Here is a 21,261-nt window from a genome sequence, read left to right on the forward strand (position 1 = left end):
CCCCCGACTTCAGCACTCGAGGGTCCTCACGATACCCCGTGACCTGCCCTTCAGCGTCCGAATCAGCAGCACCCCTCCATCCGTGCACCGTCCGTCCCAGCCAAGCCAGGAGGAGCTGCACAGAACTCCCCTGCCCTGCCCTGCCCTGCCCCGCCCTCACTGGGGCCCACCCAGGTGCGCTCCCTTCGGGGTCTCCACTCACCAGCAAACCCCTTCCACCCTCGGCTGCCCTTCCCTCAGACACCAACCTCCCTGGCCTCTGAGTCCCCGAGTGCTGTCCCCACACTTCTCCCATGCTCTGGGGTCCTCCCTTCAGCCTGCGGCCGGAGGGGACATGTAGCTGGGGCGCGGGGGTGCAGGAGAACCTGGCTCTGGGGGTCCCAAACAGATCGGGTAGGCTGCTTGCCACTCACAAAATCCAGAGGCAGACAGACGAGCGGTGGTGACACAAGAGAGGAGTTTATTTCCGCAAGGCCACTACTGGGAGGACCGCGGACTGGCGTCTCGAACGCGGTCCCCAAAGCACTGAAAATACTTGCAGGTTTATTAAGGAGAATGTGGGGTGCCGGTGGGTGGGTTTGTGCAGGGGGGCACTCAAAGTCGATCACTGTCTTGGGGTCAGTCCCACGGGAGTCCCTCTGGCTCAAGGCCGTCCTTGTGCTGGAGGGGAGTTGTGGTTCCCATTGGGGCATGCTTCCCAGGGGTCTTCCGCCTGAGTTAGGAGAGGAGCTGGAACGAGGAGCTTCATCAGTTAGAAAGGACAGAGCGAGGTCAGAAGGGAGGTGGTCCAAGTCCTCGTTCAGACAGAGGGGGTAGGCTATGCCCCCACCTCTGCAGGAGAGGTCTGTATCACGATCCCATTTTACAGGCGGGAGGCCAAGGCTTACGGAAGCTGAGGGTCTGCCCCAGCTCTTGCAGCGGGTGGGAGGGGATGTGGTGTCTCCAGAGCCATGCTTCTCGGCAGCGTGTAGTGGGAAGTGCAAGGGACAACCCTGGTCACCCGCAGGGTGGGGGTTCCCATCCACAGCCCCCACTGCCCCGCCAGGCCCCTCCAGGACTGAACGTGGAGGCCTTGGCGTTTGCCTCCGGGCAGGGCTGGGACCCATCCTCCCTGTCCCTCAGCTCATGGACCTTCAGAGCCAGGTCCCAGATCACTGCCCCCACCTCCCCAGCTGGGAGTTCGCGGAGGAAGAATCGGGGCATTGTTCACGGGACACAGGGGCCACCTGCTCCCGCCCACTCTCCCTGCCCTTCTGAGTCACTGCTCCAAAGAGAGGGGGCGTTGTAGCCCCAGACCTGTCTGTCTGGCTGCCTGGGAGAGGCTGGGTGCCACAGAGAAGCTGGCATCCCCCAGAGCAGGCAGGTATAGACCGCGAGCCACCGGCCCAGCCCTGGGAACAAGCCTGGCCGTGGGCAGAGGGTGGAGGCCTGCAGGAGTGATAACGTCTGTTCCGGGTCAGGCCGAGGCAGAGCAAGCTCTCCCTCGTGGAGGGAGGTGGGACCTGTCCCCCACCCACCTGTGCACCCCCCACTGTGTGGTGGTCCCTTGCGGGACTGTGAAGCCGGAACCCCCTTTCCCAATGCTCTGCTGCAAGGACATCTCTGGGAGGACTGAGGCAAGACGGCCTACCCCCGCCCCGCCAAGAACAGCTGGCCCAGCGTGACCTCTTCCGGAAAGAGGTCAGCTGCAGCCAGCTGCCTGGAAGGTAGTCACTGGTCACATCTGGGCTGGAGCTGGCTGGGGATGTTTGGGCAGACCCCCTCCACGGCCTCGGCCTCCAGCTGCCCAGACACAAGTCACACCTTTGTTCTGTGGGACACCTGGAGGCCAAGAATACTTAGGGGAAGCCACAGGTATTGCCCAGCTCTTCCCGACACTCACAAAGCCAGCGCCAACAAACAAGGAACCCACCCAACCCAGCCCAGCACACTCAGAGCACACAGTCCAACCACCAGGGCCAGGCCAGCTCAACCAGCCTTCCCATCCCCCACAGCCCAGCGTGCACCCCCCCTCCATTGTCCCTTCCATCCCAGCCCAGCCCTCAGGGCCCCATCCTACCCACCCAGCCCAGCCCCCATGACCCAGCCCACCCAGCCCAGCCCCCATGGTCTCAACCCACCCACCCAGCCCAGCCCCCATGACCCAGCCCACCCAGCCCAGCCCCCATGGTCTCAACCCACCCACCCAGCCCAGCCCCCATGGCCCCTACCACCCAGCCCAGCCCCCATGGTCTCAACCCACCCACCCAGCCCAGCCCCCATGACCCAGCCCACCCAGCCCAGCCCCCATGGTCTCAACCCACCCACCCAGCCCAGCCCCCATGGCCCCTCCCACCCACCCAATCCAGCCCCATGGCCTCAACCCAAGGCCCCATCTCAGCCCCCCAACCCAGGCCCCATGGCCCATCCCACCCAGACCAGGCCCCATGGCCCATCTTCTCACAGCCCTGCTCCACCTCCCCGAGTCCAGCCACCCACCCATCTGTCTCCAGCTCCTCAGCTCAGCCTTCTTCAGGGTAACACTCCTCTTGACCCAGGCTCCATCATGGGTCATTCAGGTGCAGGGGCTCCAGGATCCAGGCCCCTGTCCCTCCTCTTACCTGGACCTTTGCCCTAGCTTTCATGCATATTCCGCTGCCAGACCCGCACCCCCGTCAGCCGACTCCCACACTGTCCCACCCCTGGCCTTGCTCTGACCTTGCCCTTCACGTCCAAGTACCTCAAGGACACCCCCCCCTGCAGGTCCAGCCCACCAGCAGCACACACTCTCTGGGCTCCAAATTGAGCCACTTTGCACCATGACGTTCTCCATTTTGACAAGTGACAGTACGTGGGGGTGGAATGATGCCCCCTCCCAAAGCCATCTCCATCCCAGCCCCCCAAGCCTGTGCATGATGGGGCAAAGGGGTCGATGACCTTGAGACCAGGATTACTGTGGGTCACTGGGGTGGGTGCTTCTCAGGGGGAGGCAGGAGGGTCAGAGCAGAGGGAGCCTGCGAGGCTCCGGGCCATGAGGGTGGACGGAGAGGCCGAGCCAAGGAACGCGGGTGCCTCTCCCGGAGCCTCCAGCACGACCAGGCCCGACGACACCTCCATGTGAGTCCCCGAGGCTGGCTGCGGACTGTGGCCTCCGGACCTGTGAGCAAACCCTCACGCCAGCTTGTGGTACCTCTTCTCCAGCAACCACGGCCACACAGGCGGCTGTTTCTCCGCAACTCACACCACTACAGGCTGACATCCTTATTCTCAGGAGGGGCCAGTGGGGAAACAGTGAATGCTACCCTCTTCCTCTTCCTCACCGCCTACACCCCGTCCTCGTAGCTGAGGAGCCCCACCTGCACTCCTTCACCTGTGCCTGGGCATTCCCTCCCCCACTCCTTCCACCTGTGCCTGGAGACCCCCCTCCCCCACTCCTTCCGCCTCTGCCTGAGCACTCCCTCCCCCACCCCACTACTTCCACCTGTGCCCAGGCACTCCCTCCCCCACCCCACTCCTTCCGCCTGTGCCCAGGCACCCCCTCCCCCACCCTAACTCTGCCAACCACTCCCAGCCTCCCCCACTAGCTGTCCAAGGTCAGCTGACCTGAAGCTAATTCCCTTGCATGGCCTCCTGTGCAGCCCTAGCAGAACTAATAGCCTGGACCTGTGGCCAGGGCCCTGGGCACTGCACCCTCCCCTTCCTTCTGAGGGCCAGGGTGGCAGGCTCTGAGGGCTGGGGTGACTCAGGCCCAGGAACAGGGCAGGGCAGGAGGACGGCGGGGGCAGGCGTGACTCAGCATCTCAGCTGCTCTCTGGCAGCCTCCTGGGAGGACCTGGCAAGAAACCACTTCCTGCCTCATCCTCTCCCAGGGTTCTGCCCTTTAGCGAGTCCCCCTCAGCTCTGGGGCTGCGCGCAGGACCTGCAGACGCCCCTTTTCCGTCTGGAGCACCCAGGAAGCCGCAGGTGCAGAGTGCGAGGGAGTGGCCGGCAGCGCCGCCCGCTTTGTCCTGGGGGCTACTGGGGTCTCAGAGCCTCCCGGCGACACCCGGGCCTGGGGCAGGGAGACCTGGGCAGCAAAGAGCCAGCCAGGAGCCCTGCCCTCCTCCCTCTTGAACTGAGAGGTGGGGGAGAGGGAGAGAAGGGCCTTGGGCGCAGTGCCCAGCACCGTGTTTGCGGGGTTCCTGGCGGTGTGCCCGGTGGTCATTCTTTCGTTCTCCAGGCTGTGAGCCTCCCCTTGTGTGCATGCCCACAAATCACTCATCCCTTTGACAGTCTTGGGGACAACTCCAGGCTTTGGGGAGCTTTCCCATTTGGGGCTGTGGTCAACAGTGCTACATGCACGTTCTTGCTCCTGACTCTGTGGCTGGGCACGTTTCAGGGGGTGTAGGCCTCAAGGAGATGCCACTGGCCAAGGACAACTCGGGAACGGGCCACGCGGTGTGGGTACCAGCTCCCATCCCACGGACTGGCACGGGCCAACTGCCCCGTGGTCCCGACCCCGCCTGGGGTTCTCCAGCATCCCCTCAGCAGCCGTCCCCGCAGGCGTGCAGGGCAGACCCGGGCTCGCATCCGCACTCCGCTGAGGGGAGAGAGGACAAGCACAGGTTCGTGGGTTCACCGACCGCAGGGTTTCCTCTGTGTGGGTGCCAAGTGCCTGCCGTCGTGGGGATCGTTTCCTTCTCCGTTGGGTTGTCCGTCTTCTAGCTTTGTAGCGCCTGGGTTTCAGACGCGAGCTGCCGGCCACACGCGTGTCGTGAGAGCGCGTTGTCTCTCGCTGTGGCTCACCTCTTCACTCTCTTAATATGGTGTATTTTAAGGAACCAAAGTTGTTAATTTTAGCGTAGTCTCATTGACCCTTTTTCTCCTAAGAGACATGGGTGCTCCTCTTTCTCCATAATAGGCTAATTTCTAGAACAGGTTTACATTGGCTGATTTTAGAGTCGTTGGAAGCCCACTCTTCACACACACAGTTTCCCAGCTGCTAACGTTTGTCATCGGTGGTTTTTACAGTGGACGAACCAGCTTTGCTCCACTGTTAACCGAAGTCCATCTTTGCCGTCGGGGGTCACTCCCCGTCGTGCATTTTGTGGGTTTCGACGCGTGTATGAAGTCCTGTACCCACCACTCACGTCCCGTACCGCGTAGTTTCCCCGCTCCGAGCACCCGGGCTCCTCCCGTTCCGCCCTCCCCCTTCCCTTCCGACCCCTGGCAACCAGGGGTCTCGCTACCGTCTCCGTACTTTGCCTCTTCCGGGACGTCGCAGAGTTCGAATCACACAGCACGTGGTGATACGCCGCCGTGGGCGTTCACGGCTGCACAGCTTGCTCGCTTCTGTGCCAAACGGACCACAGGTCACCATCCACCTGCGGAAGGGCCTCGCGGCTGCTCGCAAGTGTTGGCGGTTACGAGCACAGCTGCTGTGGACAGCCACGTGCAGGTTTCCGTGTGGACAGAAGTCCTCGACTCCTTGGGTAAATACCACGGACGCAACGTTCCGTTGGGTGCCTCCCAGAGTGGCCGCACCGTCTGGCGTCCCCAGCAGCAGCGGATGACGGGTCCCGTTGCTCCGCGTCCTCACCAGCGTTTTGTGCGGTCAGGGGCTGGATTTTGGCCATCCGGGCAGGTGTGTGGTGGGTCCCGTTGTTTGGATGGGCATTTCCCATGTGGCGTGAGCATCTTCTCATGTGCTTACCTACCCTCTGTGTTTTTCTTTGGCGACGTGCCCGTTCAGGCCTTTGGCCCATTTTTAAATGGATCGTTCATTTTCTTAGTGTCAAGTTTTAAGAGTTCCTCGTGTACTTTGGAAATCAGCCCCTTACCAGAGGCGCACCTTACAAAGCGTTCTGTCTGCAGGTGTCTCGTTATCTTGACGAGGTCTTTTGCAGGCTTGGCATTTTTGTGTGCTTCCTCCTTAAACAAATCTTTGTTGGTTAAATACATGATCCAGGATCAAGAAGACATTCTCCTTTGTCTTCTTCCCCCCAAAGGATTTCCCATTGACGTTCGGGTCTCTGATCCCCTGGATTGGATGGCTGTGTACGGTGTGAGGGAGGGCTTGACAGCCTCGTTCACCTGCCTTTTATGGACAAGATTGGCTTCTCCCCGTGTGAGACTCTCCCCTGTTCCGGATGTCTACTTGTCTTCTCTATGTCGACACCACTGGGTCTACACCCCAGCCCCTCCCTGAAACTGCTCTCCCTAAGGTCAGATTGCTAAATCCAGTGGTCGGTGTGCAGTCCCATCCTCCACCTGGTCCGTGGCGGGGGCACTTGGAACAGCGGCCCACGGCTTCCTGCAACGGCTCTTTGCTTGGCTTCCAGGCATTCCTCTCTCAGACTCTCCTGTCCCCAGCTGCTCAGGCTCAGTCTCATCGGCTGTTCCCTCCCCACTATCTCACTTCTCGGACCCGAGGGGCCCCAGGGCCCTTCCTAGTCTCTATCTACACTCAGCCCTGGTCGCCTCCAACCTCGTCCCCCAGCTCCCGTAGCAGCTGGCCCTCAACAGTGCACCTTGCATGTCCAACAGGCATGATCTCAACCTGACGCATCCCGGTCTTCCGCCAGATCCCCTGCTCCTGCATCCCTTCCTGACTCTGCCAATAACACACCATCCCTCTGGAGAGTTTGCATAGACCCCTCTATCACACACCGCTTGTCCAGCCCACCGGGAAATCCTACTGGCCTGACCTCTGAAATGTATCCACTGCCAGCCCTGCCCCTCCCCCATCTCAGAGCAGCAGCAGGGTGATGCTGGTCAGGGCCCTGAGCTCATCCCGCTCAGAGGCAAACCAGGGTCCTCCCAGGGGCTGCACGTCTGAGTGCCCTAGCAGGGTGGCCCCTCTCTGCCCCCCCCCCCCCGCCCAGCATGCTCAGCCAGCTCTTGTCCCGTCTGCTGACCCGTCACCTCCTTAGTCTGCTCACATGAGTTCCCCTCATTGCAACACGTTCCTCCTTGTCCCTCCCGTCCTCCCTGTGCCCCGAGTCCCCTGTGCTGTCCCCCACATTTCCTCAGCACACAGAGCAAGGCCCGGCACGCGGCAGGTGCTGGACAGTTGTGTGGGGTAGAGACAAATGGGTGCACAGGGTTCCAGAGGGGCTGACCCATGAGGCGTGGGAGTGGAGGTCAAAGGGAAGTGGCTTCTAGCCCACTCTCATCCTCTGACTCACCCAGGCCTACCCTACCCATCGGGGCCTTGGCTCTCCCTGCTAGAGAGTCAAGGGTTGGGCTGGACAGTCTCTAGACCCTGGCCCCCACCCGCTAGGAGCCAGAGACACCAGAGCCACACCCTGGGCCCCTCACTGGGTTCAGCTTTCCAGGACACTGCACACCCGCTGAACTGACTTGGGAGTCCCGTTCTCACCAGGTTTGTCCTGGGGCCCCAGGTCAGTGGGCACTGGAAAGCCATTAACCCTGTAGCTCTGGGCTGGGCCCACTGCCTTTGGTCCAGCAGGGGAGTACCTCTTCCTGGTCTTGCCCCACATTTGGCAGGGGCAGGGGCAGGGGCCTCTTTGGGAACTTTGCACCTGACTGAGGCTACAGGGATCAAGGGAGCACCGAGCCCCAGGCCAGAGCAGCTGTGTAAGGTGGAGACATGAATCTGTCTAGAGCCGGCTGGTGGAGGCCCAGTGCAGCCCGGATCCCAGCCTATGCAGTCATGGGCTGTGGCACTGCCCACCAGGGAGAGAGCCCCGAGTTGCCCTGTGGGGAGCAACCGCAGGGCCCAGGGGCAGCCTCTCCCACTCCTGGGTGTTGGCAAGGTAGAGAATCAGGGCATCCCAGAGAACCTTGGGGGGAAGGAGCACAGAAGCCAGCCAGGAACCCTGAGCACCACTCAGGACCCACAGCTTTTGGTGGGCACGAGCCAGGGTCTAGGGGCCCACGTATGTCTCCCACACATCACTGTCCAGCTGTGCCAGACGCTGCTCTGGGTGCTGGGGGGTTGTGGGAACAGCACAATGTCCTCACTCTGTACAGAGTGGCCGGACACAGGGTCTCTCCAGGCTTTAGGCCACCAGGGGTCCCTTCTCCGCAGCTCCCCGCTATCCTCAGGGGAAAGCCCAGGGTCTCAGCCGGGGTGGCATCTGCCCCAGCCAGACACATCGTGCTGCCATGTCACACCTCTGAGCTCTCTCACCGTCCATACCCACTGGTGGCCTTGTTGGCCTTGTAAAGGGCCCTGGGGAAGAAGCACACGGGCCCCTCAAAGGCTGCATTTTCTCACACATCTGTGTCTGAACATCCTAGGACACCCATGGTCTTGTGGGCACTGGGGACCCAGGGGGACGTCAGCTAGGACCACCTTCAAGCACTTGCGGTGTCCAGCCCATTCAGAGCCTGTCTGAGACAGCGGCCTGCCAGGCGGGAGGTGATAATGCTCCATGCGAGGGTCCCACTTTGGGGCCTGCGTGGCACGTGGCCGTGGACCCGCTCACCTGGGGTCAGACTCTGAGGGCAGGGATGTCTGCCTGCTTCCCTCCCGGCTCTAGTCCTCATATCTAGAACCAGCCCAGGTGAGTCCACGACAAACGTGTGGAACGGCTGGATGTGGAGGCAGGGCAGGGCAGTGGTCACTCATCTGTGGCCATCGGGCTGATCAGGGTGGGAGGGTGTTGGCTGAGGTCACTTTATTTATTTGGTGGTCACAGAAAAGATGGGGATTCCAGTCCTGCCTGCCGAGGGCCACAGAACCCATTTGCCCGTCTTTAAGTGGGGTAGCTGGCAGGACCACCCAAGAAAAAGTGCCCTATAGGCGAGTCCCCTTGGGAAAGTTCCTCATTGTTCACATCCTGCTCAAATGTCACCTTCCCAGAGAGGTCTGCTCCCGACAAGGGTCACTTCTTAGCACATTCTCAACAGGGACCATCTCTGGAGTGACCTATCCAAACTCCCTTCCTCCTTCATGCCTGCCCCTCCTCTGGCTGGGAGTGGGGCTGGAGAAGTGGACCGGGCCCTCCCCTCCAACAGTAAGCTGGGCATAACTTAGTGACCTGGGGAGGTGGGAGGTACTGGAGGGCAGTGGGTCACTGTGGCCTCAGCAGGACTGGCCCCAGTGAGGGACTCACTCTCCCAAGGCTGGTGAAAATGACCGACCCTGGTGGCTCAAGGTGAGAGACCTGGCTCCTTATCTGATCCCACTGAGCGGCATCCTTTGAGATGGGGCCTGGAAGGGATAGTGGGCCCCCAGAGGAAGGAGGACCCAGGGTAGGGTCAGGGGGGTGCTGCTCTGGGGAGGTGGAAGGGGGGACCTGGGGACAGTTGGAGACAGAGGATGAGGTCCGGACGATCCCCAGGGTTGAAGAAGAGTTGGAAAGGAAGAGGCTTGGGCGAACGGGCCGGGTCCTGCAGCAGGTGCAATGGGGGGGGGGGGAGGAATGTGGAGCAGAGGCCTGGGAAGGGCTGCGAGGCCTTATGCGGCGCGCAGCCCGCGAGTCTGGAGCGGCGACGGAGCTTCGGGCTCCGGGGGCTGCCCAGCTGCCAGTGTCCAGAGTCCCACGCCTGGGTACAAGCTGGGGCTTGTATCGCCCCGCCCGCGCCCCTCGGGCTGGAGAAGGGCTGGAGCCGGCGTGCGCGCCCCCGAGCGCCGTGCGCGGGCCCGGCGGGGGCCCGGCCTGATCGCCCCGCCCAGGCCCCGCCCCGCGCACGCCGGCCGCGGCCCGCGTGACCGGCCCGGGTGCAAACAGTGCGGTCAGCTGACTCGGCCAAGTGCGCCGTCATCCCGGCTATAAGCGCACGACCTGCGGCGCTCCGCTCGGACCCGGCTGACGCCACCATGCAGCCCCCCAGCCTGATGCTGCTCGTCCTCGGCCTGCTGGCTGCGCCCGCCGCCGCGCTTGTCAGGTGAGGCCCTGCGACCCCGTGGGCCCCGCGCGCCCCCGGTGCCCTCCGTGCCCCCTGCGCTCTGGAATGCAGCAGTGCCGCCCGCGCGGCCTCCTGCGGGGCCTCCGCCAGGGCCCCCGCCAGCTCGGAGACCCCTCTTCTGTACCGCCATGGAGTCAGACTCGGGGGGGCACAGGAGGCTGCAGGAGGGAGGATGGCTGAGGCCCAGGCTGACCGAGTCTCCCCAGGACAGGTGGGATTGCTGTACCTGCGCTCGCTCCGGGCCCTCCGTGCGGAAGCCAAGAGGCGCGGCTGCACTCCCCACAGCACCTGTCCCTGCGAGTCGCTTTCCCGCTTGCCCCCCCCTTGTGAACTGGGCGTGGCCTCGCTTGGCTGTGTCCGGGGCTCTGATCACAGCGCCAGGCGGGAGACCCTCTGACCCGAGGAGCCCCCGAGTCTTTCAGAGACAGAAGGGAGTTAGTCTAAGGAGAGGGTCTGGGTGAGGGGCCCGGCTGGTGCCAGGCTGCAGGGGGCTTCCCCACGCGCACCTGTCCTAGTGAGGACCGCACTCTCCTCAGGGCCAGGGGCCTGTCCCCCTGTACCAGGTGAGTCCGCCATGCGGTGCCAGCCAGGCTGAGGACTGGCGCCGCCACCCCCCACCCTCCCACTCTCACCAGGCAGCCTGCTTTCCCAGATGGGGGAGGGGTGCAGTGGGCCAGCCCCTTCTGCTCCTGCACCCACCCTTGGCCCCAGGGCCTTGGTGCCAGGCCTGGGAAGGCATCCTTTCACCTCTGCTGTGGGCCTTTTGCCCATGGGCAGGTGGGTGAGGTCACAGAGCTGTGGGAGCTGGCTGGGGGCCGAGCGGGACTCAGCCTTGCCAGAAGGCCGTTCTGCGTGGGCTTCCCCATGGGCTGTGGCTTGGGGGCGCTAGCCCCAGATGGAGTCTTTGTGGGGAGAAGGCTGCAGGGCTGCGCCTACCCTGGTGCACCCACAGGCCTCCCCTCTGGGGTGGATGACGGTGGGGAGCTGAGCGTGTGGCTGCTTGGGGCCGGGCAGGCGAACCAGGCCCCCTCACACCTCCTCCAGGTGCTGTGGGACTGATGGCACCTGTTTCCTGGGCTGCTGGAGGGCGTGTCCCCTTCCTCCAGGCAGGAATCTTGGACTCTTAATAGCCTACCAGGTCTTAGGCAAGAGTCCCATCTTCCTGAAGCACGCCCTTGGCATGCCAGGAAGGGCCACCTGTGACCTTGAATTCCCAAATCCCCTGGGCTGGGCGCACCTGCCATCCAGGTGTTGGGGTGCCCTCAGGGTGCGTTCCTGTCCCCCCTGCGTCGTCGGAGCTGGGAGCAAGCTGAAGCCCAGGAGCCAAGGATCCAGGCCAGGGGAGGGACCCCACGCATGCTAGAACCAGGCCACCTGACCTCAACCCCGTGCTTTTTCTGCCCAGGCAGACCGCCAAGGCTGGGTGGCAGGGGCCAGCAGTGGAGGTGCTGCAGGGCATCTCAGAGGAAGGCAGACCTGGAGGCAGAGACCCCCAGCACCCAGCGCAGGCCTTGCCTTCCTGGGGTCTGCACTGTGATGGGGACAGAGGATGCAGGGTCATGTTGAAGGAGGGCCGAGGAGGGCTTCTCAGAGGTGGTGGCATGGAAGTCCCATCTGATGGCGAGGCATAGCCAGCCCAGGAGGCCAGACAGGGAAGTGGGGACCATCTCTGCATGGGGTCTGTGCGGAGGGCAGCAGATTCGGGGAGCAGGTGAATGGGTCCCCTCAGAGGGCAACAGGCAGAAGTGACGGATGGACACCGATGCCCTAACAGACCCCACGGGCCACTGCCCCAGAAGAGACCACAGCAGACACAGAGTGGGAACAAGGGATGGGGGGGTGCTTTTGGAGCCCCCGGTGGCTGAGGGTGGGTGTGGGTGCAGAGCAGTCCAGGGGGAGGGGGAGGCGAACCCTGAGGAGCCCCGCTCCCTGCTCTTGACAGAATTCCGCTGCACAAGTTCACCTCTATCCGCCGGACCATGTCGGAGCTGGGGGGCCCTGTGGAAGATCTGATCGCCAAGGGCCCCATTTCAAAGTATGCACAGGGGGTGCCCAGTGTGGCGGGGGGGCCCATTCCGGAGATCCTCAAGAACTACATGGACGTGAGTATGGAGGTCGTCCTCTTGGGGGGGAGCTGGGCAGACAGCAAACACTGATTTCGACGAGCTGGCTCTTAAGAACAGATCTGTGGGAGCGGGCAGGGAACACTCTTCTCGGTGGCCCGCTGTTCTTGCAGGGTTCACCTGCTCCGTGTGGGGAGAGGCTTCTGCTCAGCCACGGCCTCCCCTGCTCGGTGCCCTCCTACTACCCCTGCCCAGTTAAGGACTCCCACCTTTGTCCCCCTGGGGGGCCTGGCCCTGTGGGGGCGGGGAGGGCAGGTGGGCGTGCCGTTGGCTCCCCCGTGATCTCCCCCGCTGCGTACCACTGAGCGTTACTGACCTCAGGAGCCGTCTTGTTCTTGAGGCCAGCCTGTGGGCATGGGGGACAGGGTCATGGTCTATCGATAAGCAAGCTGGGCCCAGGGCCATCAGCTGGGTGTGGAGGAGCCTAAGTCAGACCCGGGCCCCAAGGGGCTGCAGGGTCCTTGAGCTCGGGTCATCTGGGCCTGCCTGCCCAGGTGTAACTTACGCTCTGGGCCTTTTTTGTTCTGCCTGTCCTGCTGGAAGGCCTGCTGCCACCCGTGACCCAGTCCCCCCCTTCCCTTCTTCCTCTTTGGTCAGCAGCCAGCCCTGATCATGCCGAGTGCTCCTTGAGGGGCACACAGGCTCGGGGGTGGGACATTTTGTAAAGTCACATACTGAGCTGGGCCTGGGTTGGCCTGGTCCCAGCCCTGGGGTCGGGTCCTGGGGCCCAGCCTGGCACCTCTGGGGCTGTCCGGGTGGCATTGTTCTGCACGGCCTGCCCCTGAGTGGTAGGGACCTACTCGTGCTGCCATCCAGCCTCTGGTCCACCTGGGGTTGGGACAGGTGGCCGTGCCCTCTGTCCTGTCTGGCCAGAGCCCCAGCCGTGCCAGGAAGCTGAGGCCTCACAGGCATGTGACTGGGCCCGGCGGGGGGGGGGGGGGGATCTACCCCAGGGCCTGACCGACCAGTTCCTGATCCCCCAGTTCCTGATCCCCTAGTGCAAGTACATGTGCGTGCACACACACACACACACACACACACACACACACACACGCGCTCGGAGACTCGCTGAGTCATCACCCAGCCCCCCGAATCTGGACACTTCTCTTAGGTCATGAGGCAGCTGCTGGTTCTCCCTGGAGCCAAGTGGCAGCGGAGACGCTCCCGCGGGGATTGGAGCCAGAATCCCATGGTGACCTAGGGCCCAGGCTCCCTCCCTGGAGCAGGGGGCGCCAGGCTCCCATCTCCTATCCAAGTATCCATGTCCCCTGACCTGGGAGAGCGCCAAAGACGGGGTTTCCCTTTGAGGCTCAGAGGGGCATGTGCCCCCTTCATGTTCACCTGAGCCGTGGGTCAGCACCCCGGGCTTCCCCCAGGCTGCCCTCCTCCCCCAGGTACCGATGGAGAAACTGAGGTCTAGGCAGTGAGAGACTCTGAGCCAAAACTTACGGCCTCCAGGGTGTACCTCCCTTCGCTGCCCTCATGCCTCTACCTGGGAGCCCTCCAGGCTTGGCCCCGGGGTGGGGGCAGGGGCAGGGTGGGAATGAGGTCCCAGAGGCCAGCCCTGACGTGGACCCCGTCGTGAGGTGGAAGTCTCCCCTGTCGGGGTCCTGAGGTCCTGGGGCAGCGGGGTCTTCCAGGCAGGTCGTCCAGGACAGGGACGGCCAAGCCGAAAGGGCCGCTGGTTTCATCTTTCAAATGGGGTGGAGCCCGAAGCGTCCAGGGGTCTGAGGACCCAGGGCTGGGGCCCCTGTCCCCGCGACCCTGACAGACGCCGCTCCCCTGCCCAGGCCCAGTACTACGGGGAGATCGGCATCGGGACACCCCCCCAGTGCTTCACGGTCGTCTTCGACACCGGCTCCTCCAACCTGTGGGTCCCCTCCATCCACTGCAAGCTGCTGGACATCGCCTGCTGTGAGTCGCAGCGCCGCCTCGTGCTACCCGAGGGGCAGGCGGGGAGGACCGGCCGGCCACCGCCTCACGCCCTGCATGCGGTCCCCCGGGCTCTGGGCCGCCCCGTCTCCGGTCCGGGAGGGCAGCTGCGTGGCACCAGTGGGGCCGGCCTCGGGCCCTCTTGGGCAGTGCACTGCTTCTGCCTCTCAGCCACCCCGGACGGGCCTGGCCCCTCTGCCCTGCCCCAGGGCGCCCCACTTTCCGGGTGAACCTGTTCGTGCCAGCCTCGCTTCTCGTGCGGGCCGGGACCGTGGGGGCCGAGGATGGGGCAGGCCAGACCGCTGCTGGCTGAGACCGGCGCTGGGGTCACAGGCCGGCCCCAACCCCGGGAGGATGGCTGGGGGGGTGCTCCGCGGCGGGGGGCGGCGGGCTTGACGGGCTCCTCGGCCGGCGCAGGGATCCATCACAAGTACAACAGCGACAAGTCCAGCACGTACGTGAAGAACGGCACCTCCTTCGACATCCACTACGGCTCCGGCAGCCTGTCCGGGTACCTGAGCCAGGACACCGTGTCGGTGAGTCTGGGGGGGCCGCTCAGACGGCCTGGTGAGCCCGCCGCACCCCCGGGCAGGAGCAGAGCCTGGCCAAAGCCGGGAGCTGAGGAAGAGCATGGGCCAGGCTGGGCGGGGAGCGGGGGGCAGACCCGGCTCCGTGTGTGCGTGTGCGTGCATGTGTGTGCACGTGTGTCTTGTGCGTGTGCGCCCGCACACATGCGCACGGGGGAAGGCCAGGAGGTCTGTAGGGGAAAGGGGGGCCACCAGTACGTGGGTGCGAGAGCCGGGGCGTGGGTCTGGGACCCGGACCTGGGGAGTGAGTCACGGTGAGGCGGCTCCCAGGGTCGCGGCCGGCAGGGGGTGGAGGAGCCGGTCGGGGGGCTGGCTTCTGCTCCGATGGGTTTGAGGTGCCCACTGGGCACAAGGGCTAGGCCCTGTGGATGGGGTCCCCGCCACTGGCTGGGGACTCGGGGTCAGGGGGGGCAGCGATGTGCCGGGAACCCCCGTAGAGGACGCCGGAGGGCCGTCCAGACACCCTGCCTGCCACAGAGAATCTTTGGGGTAGGGCGGGTGGGCAGGTCCCGGATGGTTCTCCCGCGCCTCCGTGTGACCTCTTGGTGTGCAGCTCCCTGGAAGGTTCTGGACTGGGAGTCCTGGGGGCGGAGAGCAAGGCAGTACACAGGCAGCCCCCGGCCCCCAGCCCCAGCAGGACCAGAAGGCGGCCAGGAGTGGCCAGCGCCCAGCCAGCGTCCCGCTTGTCTGTCCCTTGTCTGGACTGTGGGTGGGTCATGGTGGGGGGGACCTTCCTACAGGGGCGCTGCCCCTCCCCCATACCCACCTGCCTGTTGGGGTCGGCTCCTCCTGGTCTGTGTCGGCCCAAACAGGATGTTGCCCTAGCACGTTCCCCTGTTCCCGGTGTCAGGGTGTCAGCCCCTAACAGCCGTTTCTCCCCACATCCTGCTCTGTGTCTTTATTTATCAGCCGCTGCTGGGCCCGTGGTGGGGGAGGGGTGGCGTGGCCTTGAGTCTGCTGAGCTGGGTCATGAGGTTGGGTCATGGGGTTCCAGTAGCCCAGGAGCAGGAGCAGGCCTGGGTGGGGCTGGTCCAGGGCCAGCAGTTCAGAGCTGAGTGCGGAGCCCACCCCTCTGTGCTGACTCCCATGAAAACCGTGTCCTGATGACCGTGGGCCACCACGTCCCTATCCCCAGCTGTGTCCCAGCCAGTGTCGTCGGCCCTTCCTTCTGGGCTGGTGTGCGAGGTGGCGGGTGGCAACAGAGAGGGGCTTGTGGCCATGCTAGCACACACAGGGCCTGGCGGTTGGGCCCTGTGGTTCCCGTGGCCCACTGACCCCCCTCGGCCCCCAGGTGCCCTGTAAGTCGGCTCTGGCAAGCCTGGCTGGCGTCAAGGTGGAGAGGCAGACCTTCGGGGAGGCCACCAAGCAGCCGGGCATCACCTTCATTGCAGCCAAGTTCGACGGCATCCTGGGCATGGCCTACCCCCGCATCTCGGTCAACAACGTGCTCCCCGTCTTCGATAACCTGATGCAGCAGAAGCTCGTGGAGAAGAACATCTTCTCCTTCTACCTGAATAGGTGGGGTGGGAGGGGCCTGGCCCCATCTCTTCCCCATGCCTCACCCCTCCTCCCGGCTCCGTGTGGCTGAACGCTGGGGGCTCGGGCTCCCCGCCTCCCCGTCCACCCTCCAGGCACCGGGGCTGCGGCGTCTGACCGGAGGGGGGCTGGCCACGCTTTTACAGAGGAGCAGGGAGCTCTCGACAGGCTCTGGGGCCGGGGTTGCCCATCAGGAGCGGCTCAGGCCCTGGGCCCACGGTCTCACTCAGCAGGCCCCCCTCCTGGAGAACCAGACCCTGGTCAGGGCTCGCGGCGGCTCCTCTCGGGTCCGTCTGCCCGGCCTTCCCTGGGTGTGGTGGTGGGCAGAGGGGACAAAGCCATGAGCCCCAGTCTGTGACCAGCCTCCAGAGGTGAGGGGCCTGGGGGCTTTCCAGCGGAGGTGACCCCACTGGGGCCCTGAGTGCCGGATGCTGCTCGATGGGGCCGCAGCCCCCGGTTCAGGGTGGAGAGTAGCCCCCACCAGCCGCCGTTGGCGGCAGCGCCGAGTGTCCCAGTGGCTCTTGCTGCACACGGAAGGGTGGGTGACCTGGGCCCGCCAGTCTCCCTCAGGGTGGTGTCAGAGGTCCCGGTGCAGGTGTGGGGAGGACGGAGGTGTGGACTGCATGTGAGTGGGCGGCCCACCGACCACTGGCGGTTACTGTGTCGCGTGCCCCGTCCACCCCACAGGCCCACTTGCCCTCAGGGTCCAGCCCCAGGTGCTCCAGCTGAGTGCCAGCCCAGAAGCCTCCCCTCTCGCCCGGCCCCTGGCCTCGGCCTGGGTGCTGTCCTCGGTGGTAAACACTCAGCAGCCGCTTCAGACGGAGCTGCCCGCTGGAGGCTGGATGGCCCCAGGCTGGTGAACGGGGTGGGATCTTTCCCGGTGAGCCCTCGGGCCCGGGGTGAGCAGTCAGGGGAGAGAGGACCCAGGAGTCTGGCCGGGCCCAGTCTCAGGCTCCCTGGATGAGGGGTGGAGGGGCAGGGCTGTGGGTGGGGAGCAGACAAGGGGCAGCCATCTGGTTTCCACACTGGGCTTTCGGAGGTGAGGGATGGGGGAGGCTGGGGGAGGCCTGGAGGCCGCTGGTAGTAGAGGGAGGACGGGGTTTGACCTGGTGTTTCTGAGCGGGAACCGACCAGGAAGAAGCTGGTGAACTCAAACCCTAAGTCTAGAGAAAGTCTGGAGGCAGGAGCAGGGTTGAGCGCAGGAAAGCTGAGAGGTGAAGGGGGGTGGGAGCGGTTGGGTGAGGCTGAGGGCATCCTTGGGAACAGCAGGTGCAGAGGCCCTGGGGCAGGAATGCGCTGGCTCAGCTCTCGGTGCTGCCCAGTACCTCTTCCCAGAAGCCCTCCCTGGTTGGTTCTTCTCAGGCAGACATGGTCCCCTTCCTTGGGCTCCTAGCTTTCACTTCCCTGTCTGCCTGCTAGCCTGACCCTGGCCCTCTTCAGCGGGCAGACCAGGCACCTCTGCGGGCTGAGCGGGGGCGTGGCCTGCAGGCCACACCGGGTGTGGGATTGGAGCCCCACCCCTCAAGGAGAAGGAAGTCCTCTCCCTTCTCTTGCCTCCTCCGGATCTTTCCATCTCTGTAGCTCCACCCACCCCTTCTGACTTGGCCCCAGCTTGTGGCTGTGTGGCCAGCGGTCAGGCTGGATGCACGGTGTGGGGGTGGGCAGCCCCTCCTCCCCCTCCCCCTCCCCCCCATGCTTGAGCGGGTGTGGCTGACTCCGCCCCTCTCCTCCCAGGGACCCCGGCGCGCAGCCTGGGGGTGAGCTGATGCTGGGCGGCACGGACTCCAAGTACTACAAGGGCCCCCTGTCCTACCTCAACGTCACCCGCAAGGCCTACTGGCAGGTCCATATGGAACAGTGAGTGCTGGGCGAGGGGGCACGCTTGGTTCTGTGGGGAGCGTGGTGTGCGGGGGCCCTTCCCAGCCTCCCACTCAGCAGGCCTCTGGGTAGCTACAGCCCTTGGGCCCGCTCGCCCTGGGTGTCCGTTGCCACCTGCTGGCACCCCGCTGAGCTCCTGGCCCCTGGGCTCTGGCCCTCTTCTGCTTGAGACTTCGAGGCTCGCAGTTAACCTGCTCTTGGCCCCCTGAGCCCTCAGCCTGCCTCTGCTCACAGCCAAGGGGGAGAGAGGGTCCTAGCAAGGCTGTGGCCGAGGCAGGGTGGGGGTCCCAGGCGGCCCTGGAGGTAGGACTGCCCCCCAAGGCCCACCCTGAGCCCGAGCCCAGGCCGTCGTGTTCATGCCCCCTCCGCCGCAGGGTGGACGTGGGCAGCAGCCTGACGTTGTGCAAGGGGGGCTGCGAGGCCATCCTGGACACGGGCACGTCCCTCATCGTGGGTCCCGTGGACGAGGTGCGCGAGCTGCAGAAGGCCATCGGGGCTGTGCCGCTGATCCAGGGCGAAGTGAGTGGGCCGGGCTGTGTGGGTGGGGTGCCCCTGCCACCACCCCCTGCACCGTACCCCAGCTGCTGCGTCTTCTCTTCCTCAGTACATGATCCCCTGTGAGAAGGTGTCCACCCTGCCCGAGGTCACCCTGAAGCTGGGCGACAGGGCTTACACGCTGTCCTCGGAGGACTACACGCTCAAGGTCAGCGGGGGTGGGGCGGGGGCAGGGCGGAGTGGCCTGCGGGCTGGGTGCTGACCACCGCGGCCCTCCCAGGTGTCGCAGGGTGGGAAGACCATCTGCCTGAGCGGCTTCATGGGCATGGACATCCCCCCGCCCGGCGGGCCACTCTGGATCCTGGGTGACGTCTTCATCGGCCGCTACTACACAGTGTTCGACCGGGACCAGAACCGCGTGGGCCTGGCCGAGGCCACCAGGCTCTAGCCGCCCGCCCGCTGGGGAGGGAGGAGTCCAGCAGGAGGAGGCCAGCCACCCCCGCCCTCCCCGCCGCCCCTGCCACACACACTCACGCTCAAACTCACACTCACAACCCAGCTCTGCAGGCGCCGGCCTGACGGGCCTGCCGTTTTGTTCTGTGGTTTTCCCCAGCCCTGGTTGCAGAAATGCCTGCCTACCCGCCCGTCTGTCTGTCTGTCTAATGGAGGGGCGGGGTGCGGGGCAGCCGCCAGCAGGCTGATCCAGAGTGTGGAGCCGCTTCCCTCACTTGGAAGCCCCAGCCTGGCTTGGCAGCCCATCAGTCGGGCATCCCGGGAGCCCCTCCCCCCGGTAGCTCCCCCTCCCCCACCCACCTCCAGCCTGTGCCTCGGGGGCCTGGCTGCCCAGGCAGGACCTCTGGACTGAGCCCCCACCCCGGGCCAGGCTGTCGTCTAGGCCTCTCCGCCTGGCCTGGGGTCCGGAGCTGGGCGCTGCTGGCCTCACGCGTCTGCCTCTGTGGGCCGTTGAGGAAGAGCCAGCGAGGCCTGAGGACAAGCAGGAAGGAGTTGGAAGGGTTGGGGCTCAGGGACAAGAGCCAGCCTTGTGATGCCTTTGGGGTCATCCTGGGGCTCGACCCTGTCCAGGAGGCCATTTGCTGGTCCGGGGTCAGGGAGGAGGGGGGTGGTGTCACCTTTGCAGCTGCCCCCCCCCCCCCCAGCGACCGGGAGCCAAAGTTGACATGGAAATACAGTTGTTTGGGCCTCTTTTTTCTGTGTTGGCGTGTTTTGTGTTTGGTGGGAAGGGCGGTTCTAAATCTGGACGTGGGAAGGAGCTGGTATGGCTGGTGTGAGGCCATTGTTCCCGAGGGCTGACTCAGCCAGGCGGGGGGGGAGAAGCTTGGAGGTGCCCTGGCTCCCCCCCACCCCCCGCCCTGCACAGGGGACCCTGGAGGCTCTAGCTTGCTGCCCAGCCTCACAGGCGGAGGGCTGGCTGGTCCTGAGGCCTGCGGCAGTGACCAGCAGGATGTGGCCTTGGCGGGAGGCTGCAGGCTGAGGCCGGGCAAGGTTGCCAGGGTCTGCACTGGGCACGGTTTTCAGGGAGTGGTCCAGGTGAGTGTCTGCTGTGCTTCCCTGGACAATGTTCCACCAGCAGTGGGGCCCCGGTCTTCCCTTAACCCCGACACCCCATGAGAGCCTGCGTGGGGCTGATGGTGAGTGGGCACCCTGACTCCCTTCTGGGCCTCCGGGCCAGCACCTGAACGCCATCTCTGCAAAGCAAGCTGATGTTGGAGCAGGCCAGCCCAGGGGCCAGAAGTCTCCGGGTCCAGGGATCCCAGTTAGGACTTCCCTCGGGCTGCAGTGATCTCCCCAGGGATCTGGCCTCTTGGGAGTTTGCTGAGGGCTCATGTGCCCAGAGGCAGCTGCACGGCCAGGAGGTTTTAAAGGATGAATAGGAGTTTGTGAGCCACTGGGAGGGCATTCCCTCTTCGATCAGCGGCTCTGGACTCTTGCCCCGAGCCCACTCCCCACCGGGGTAAGGGAAATGGCAAATGTGACAAATGTCACCGTCCTCATGCCTTCTCGGCCTGCAGTGCTGTGGCTGTCGTTGTCCTGGCCCTAGGGGGTCAGGGGACTGCAACCCAGAGTAGAGCCCTAGCTGTCACCTTTAGCAAACCTTCAACCAGAATTGCAAGGAGGCTCACAGACACGTGCCCCGTGTTCTCTGCGCTTGAAATATGAGCGGGGAGCCGGCAGGGCTGCAGGCAGACGGTGTCATCCAAGCCTTTGTGCCCAGAGACGCCTGGAGTCCGAGCTGGCCAGGGAGGAGGCAGACCCCTTCTCCACCGGTACCCCCAACCCCTGGTGGCTGCCCTGGGACCTGCCTCCACCTACCAGGGCCTTGCGGGGCCACCCCCACTCTGCTGGCCCTGCAGTTGTGAGCCTCAGGTCGGAGGCCACCTCCATCCCCTCTCTGGGCTGCAGGGACCAGCACAGCAGGGTGCCCTGGTCCCTCCCCAGGCGCAGTGTAGATGAGCACAGGCTGAGCCTCCAGCCCCCAACCGGCTGTCGGGGCGCTGAAGCTCCTGCCCAGAGCCCAGGACCAGTACGACTGCCCCGGCCTGCGGGGCGGGATCCTCTGGACCCCAGCATCTGACTCCCGGCTCAGATGCAGCCTCTGACCCGACCCTAAGCCTCTAGTCTGACTTCGGAAGGTGGGTGATAACAGGGCACTGCTCGCCAGGGCGCTGGCAGATCCCCGCAGGGAGCCCAGCTCAATGCCTGGCACTCGTCCTGGCTGGCTCGCCATGCTCTGCACCAGCCCAGCAGGCCCCGGTGGGCATTTCCTGCCTCTTGCCCTTGCCTGGAGGACACCCGACCTGAGTGGAGCACCTTCCCTCACCTACTGGGTGGAGGCCAGTGGGGGCTAAAGCGCC

The 21,261-nt window shown here is 64.8% G+C and overlaps 1 protein-coding gene across 1 annotated transcript; it reads left to right on the forward strand.

The window, feature by feature from the left end:
- Window positions 1-9,645: 9,645 nt before the first annotated feature.
- CTSD (cathepsin D) lies at window positions 9,646-19,594 on the forward strand. Its single transcript, XM_045770721.2, has 9 exons — window positions 9,646-9,816; window positions 11,780-11,939; window positions 13,751-13,874; window positions 14,310-14,428; window positions 15,771-15,997; window positions 17,750-17,872; window positions 18,268-18,412; window positions 18,498-18,596; window positions 18,669-19,594. Exons 1-9 carry the CDS (start codon window positions 9,749-9,751, stop codon window positions 18,834-18,836), a joined length of 1,233 nt encoding a protein of 410 aa, XP_045626677.1. The 5' UTR covers window positions 9,646-9,748; the 3' UTR covers window positions 18,837-19,594.
- Window positions 19,595-21,261: the final 1,667 nt, after the last annotated feature.

Source organism: Ursus americanus, chromosome 24 (assembly GCF_024610735.1).
Source record: "Ursus americanus isolate L20-20 chromosome 24, mUrsAme1.1.p, whole genome shotgun sequence".
NCBI classification, from domain to species: domain Eukaryota; kingdom Metazoa; phylum Chordata; class Mammalia; order Carnivora; family Ursidae; genus Ursus; species Ursus americanus.

Bases quoted from the DNA above. Each gene is read 5' to 3' on its own strand.
- CTSD (XM_045770721.2), top strand. From the start codon at position 9,749: ATGCAGCCCCCCAGCCTGATGCTGCTCGTCCTCGGCCTGCTGGCTGCG. The intron at 11,940-13,750 runs GTGAGTATGGAG...TCCCCTGCCCAG, and splicing joins TCCTCAAGAACTACATGGAC to GCCCAGTACTACGGGGAGAT. The intron at 18,413-18,497 runs GTGAGTGGGCCG...TCTCTTCCTCAG, and splicing joins TGCCGCTGATCCAGGGCGAA to TACATGATCCCCTGTGAGAA.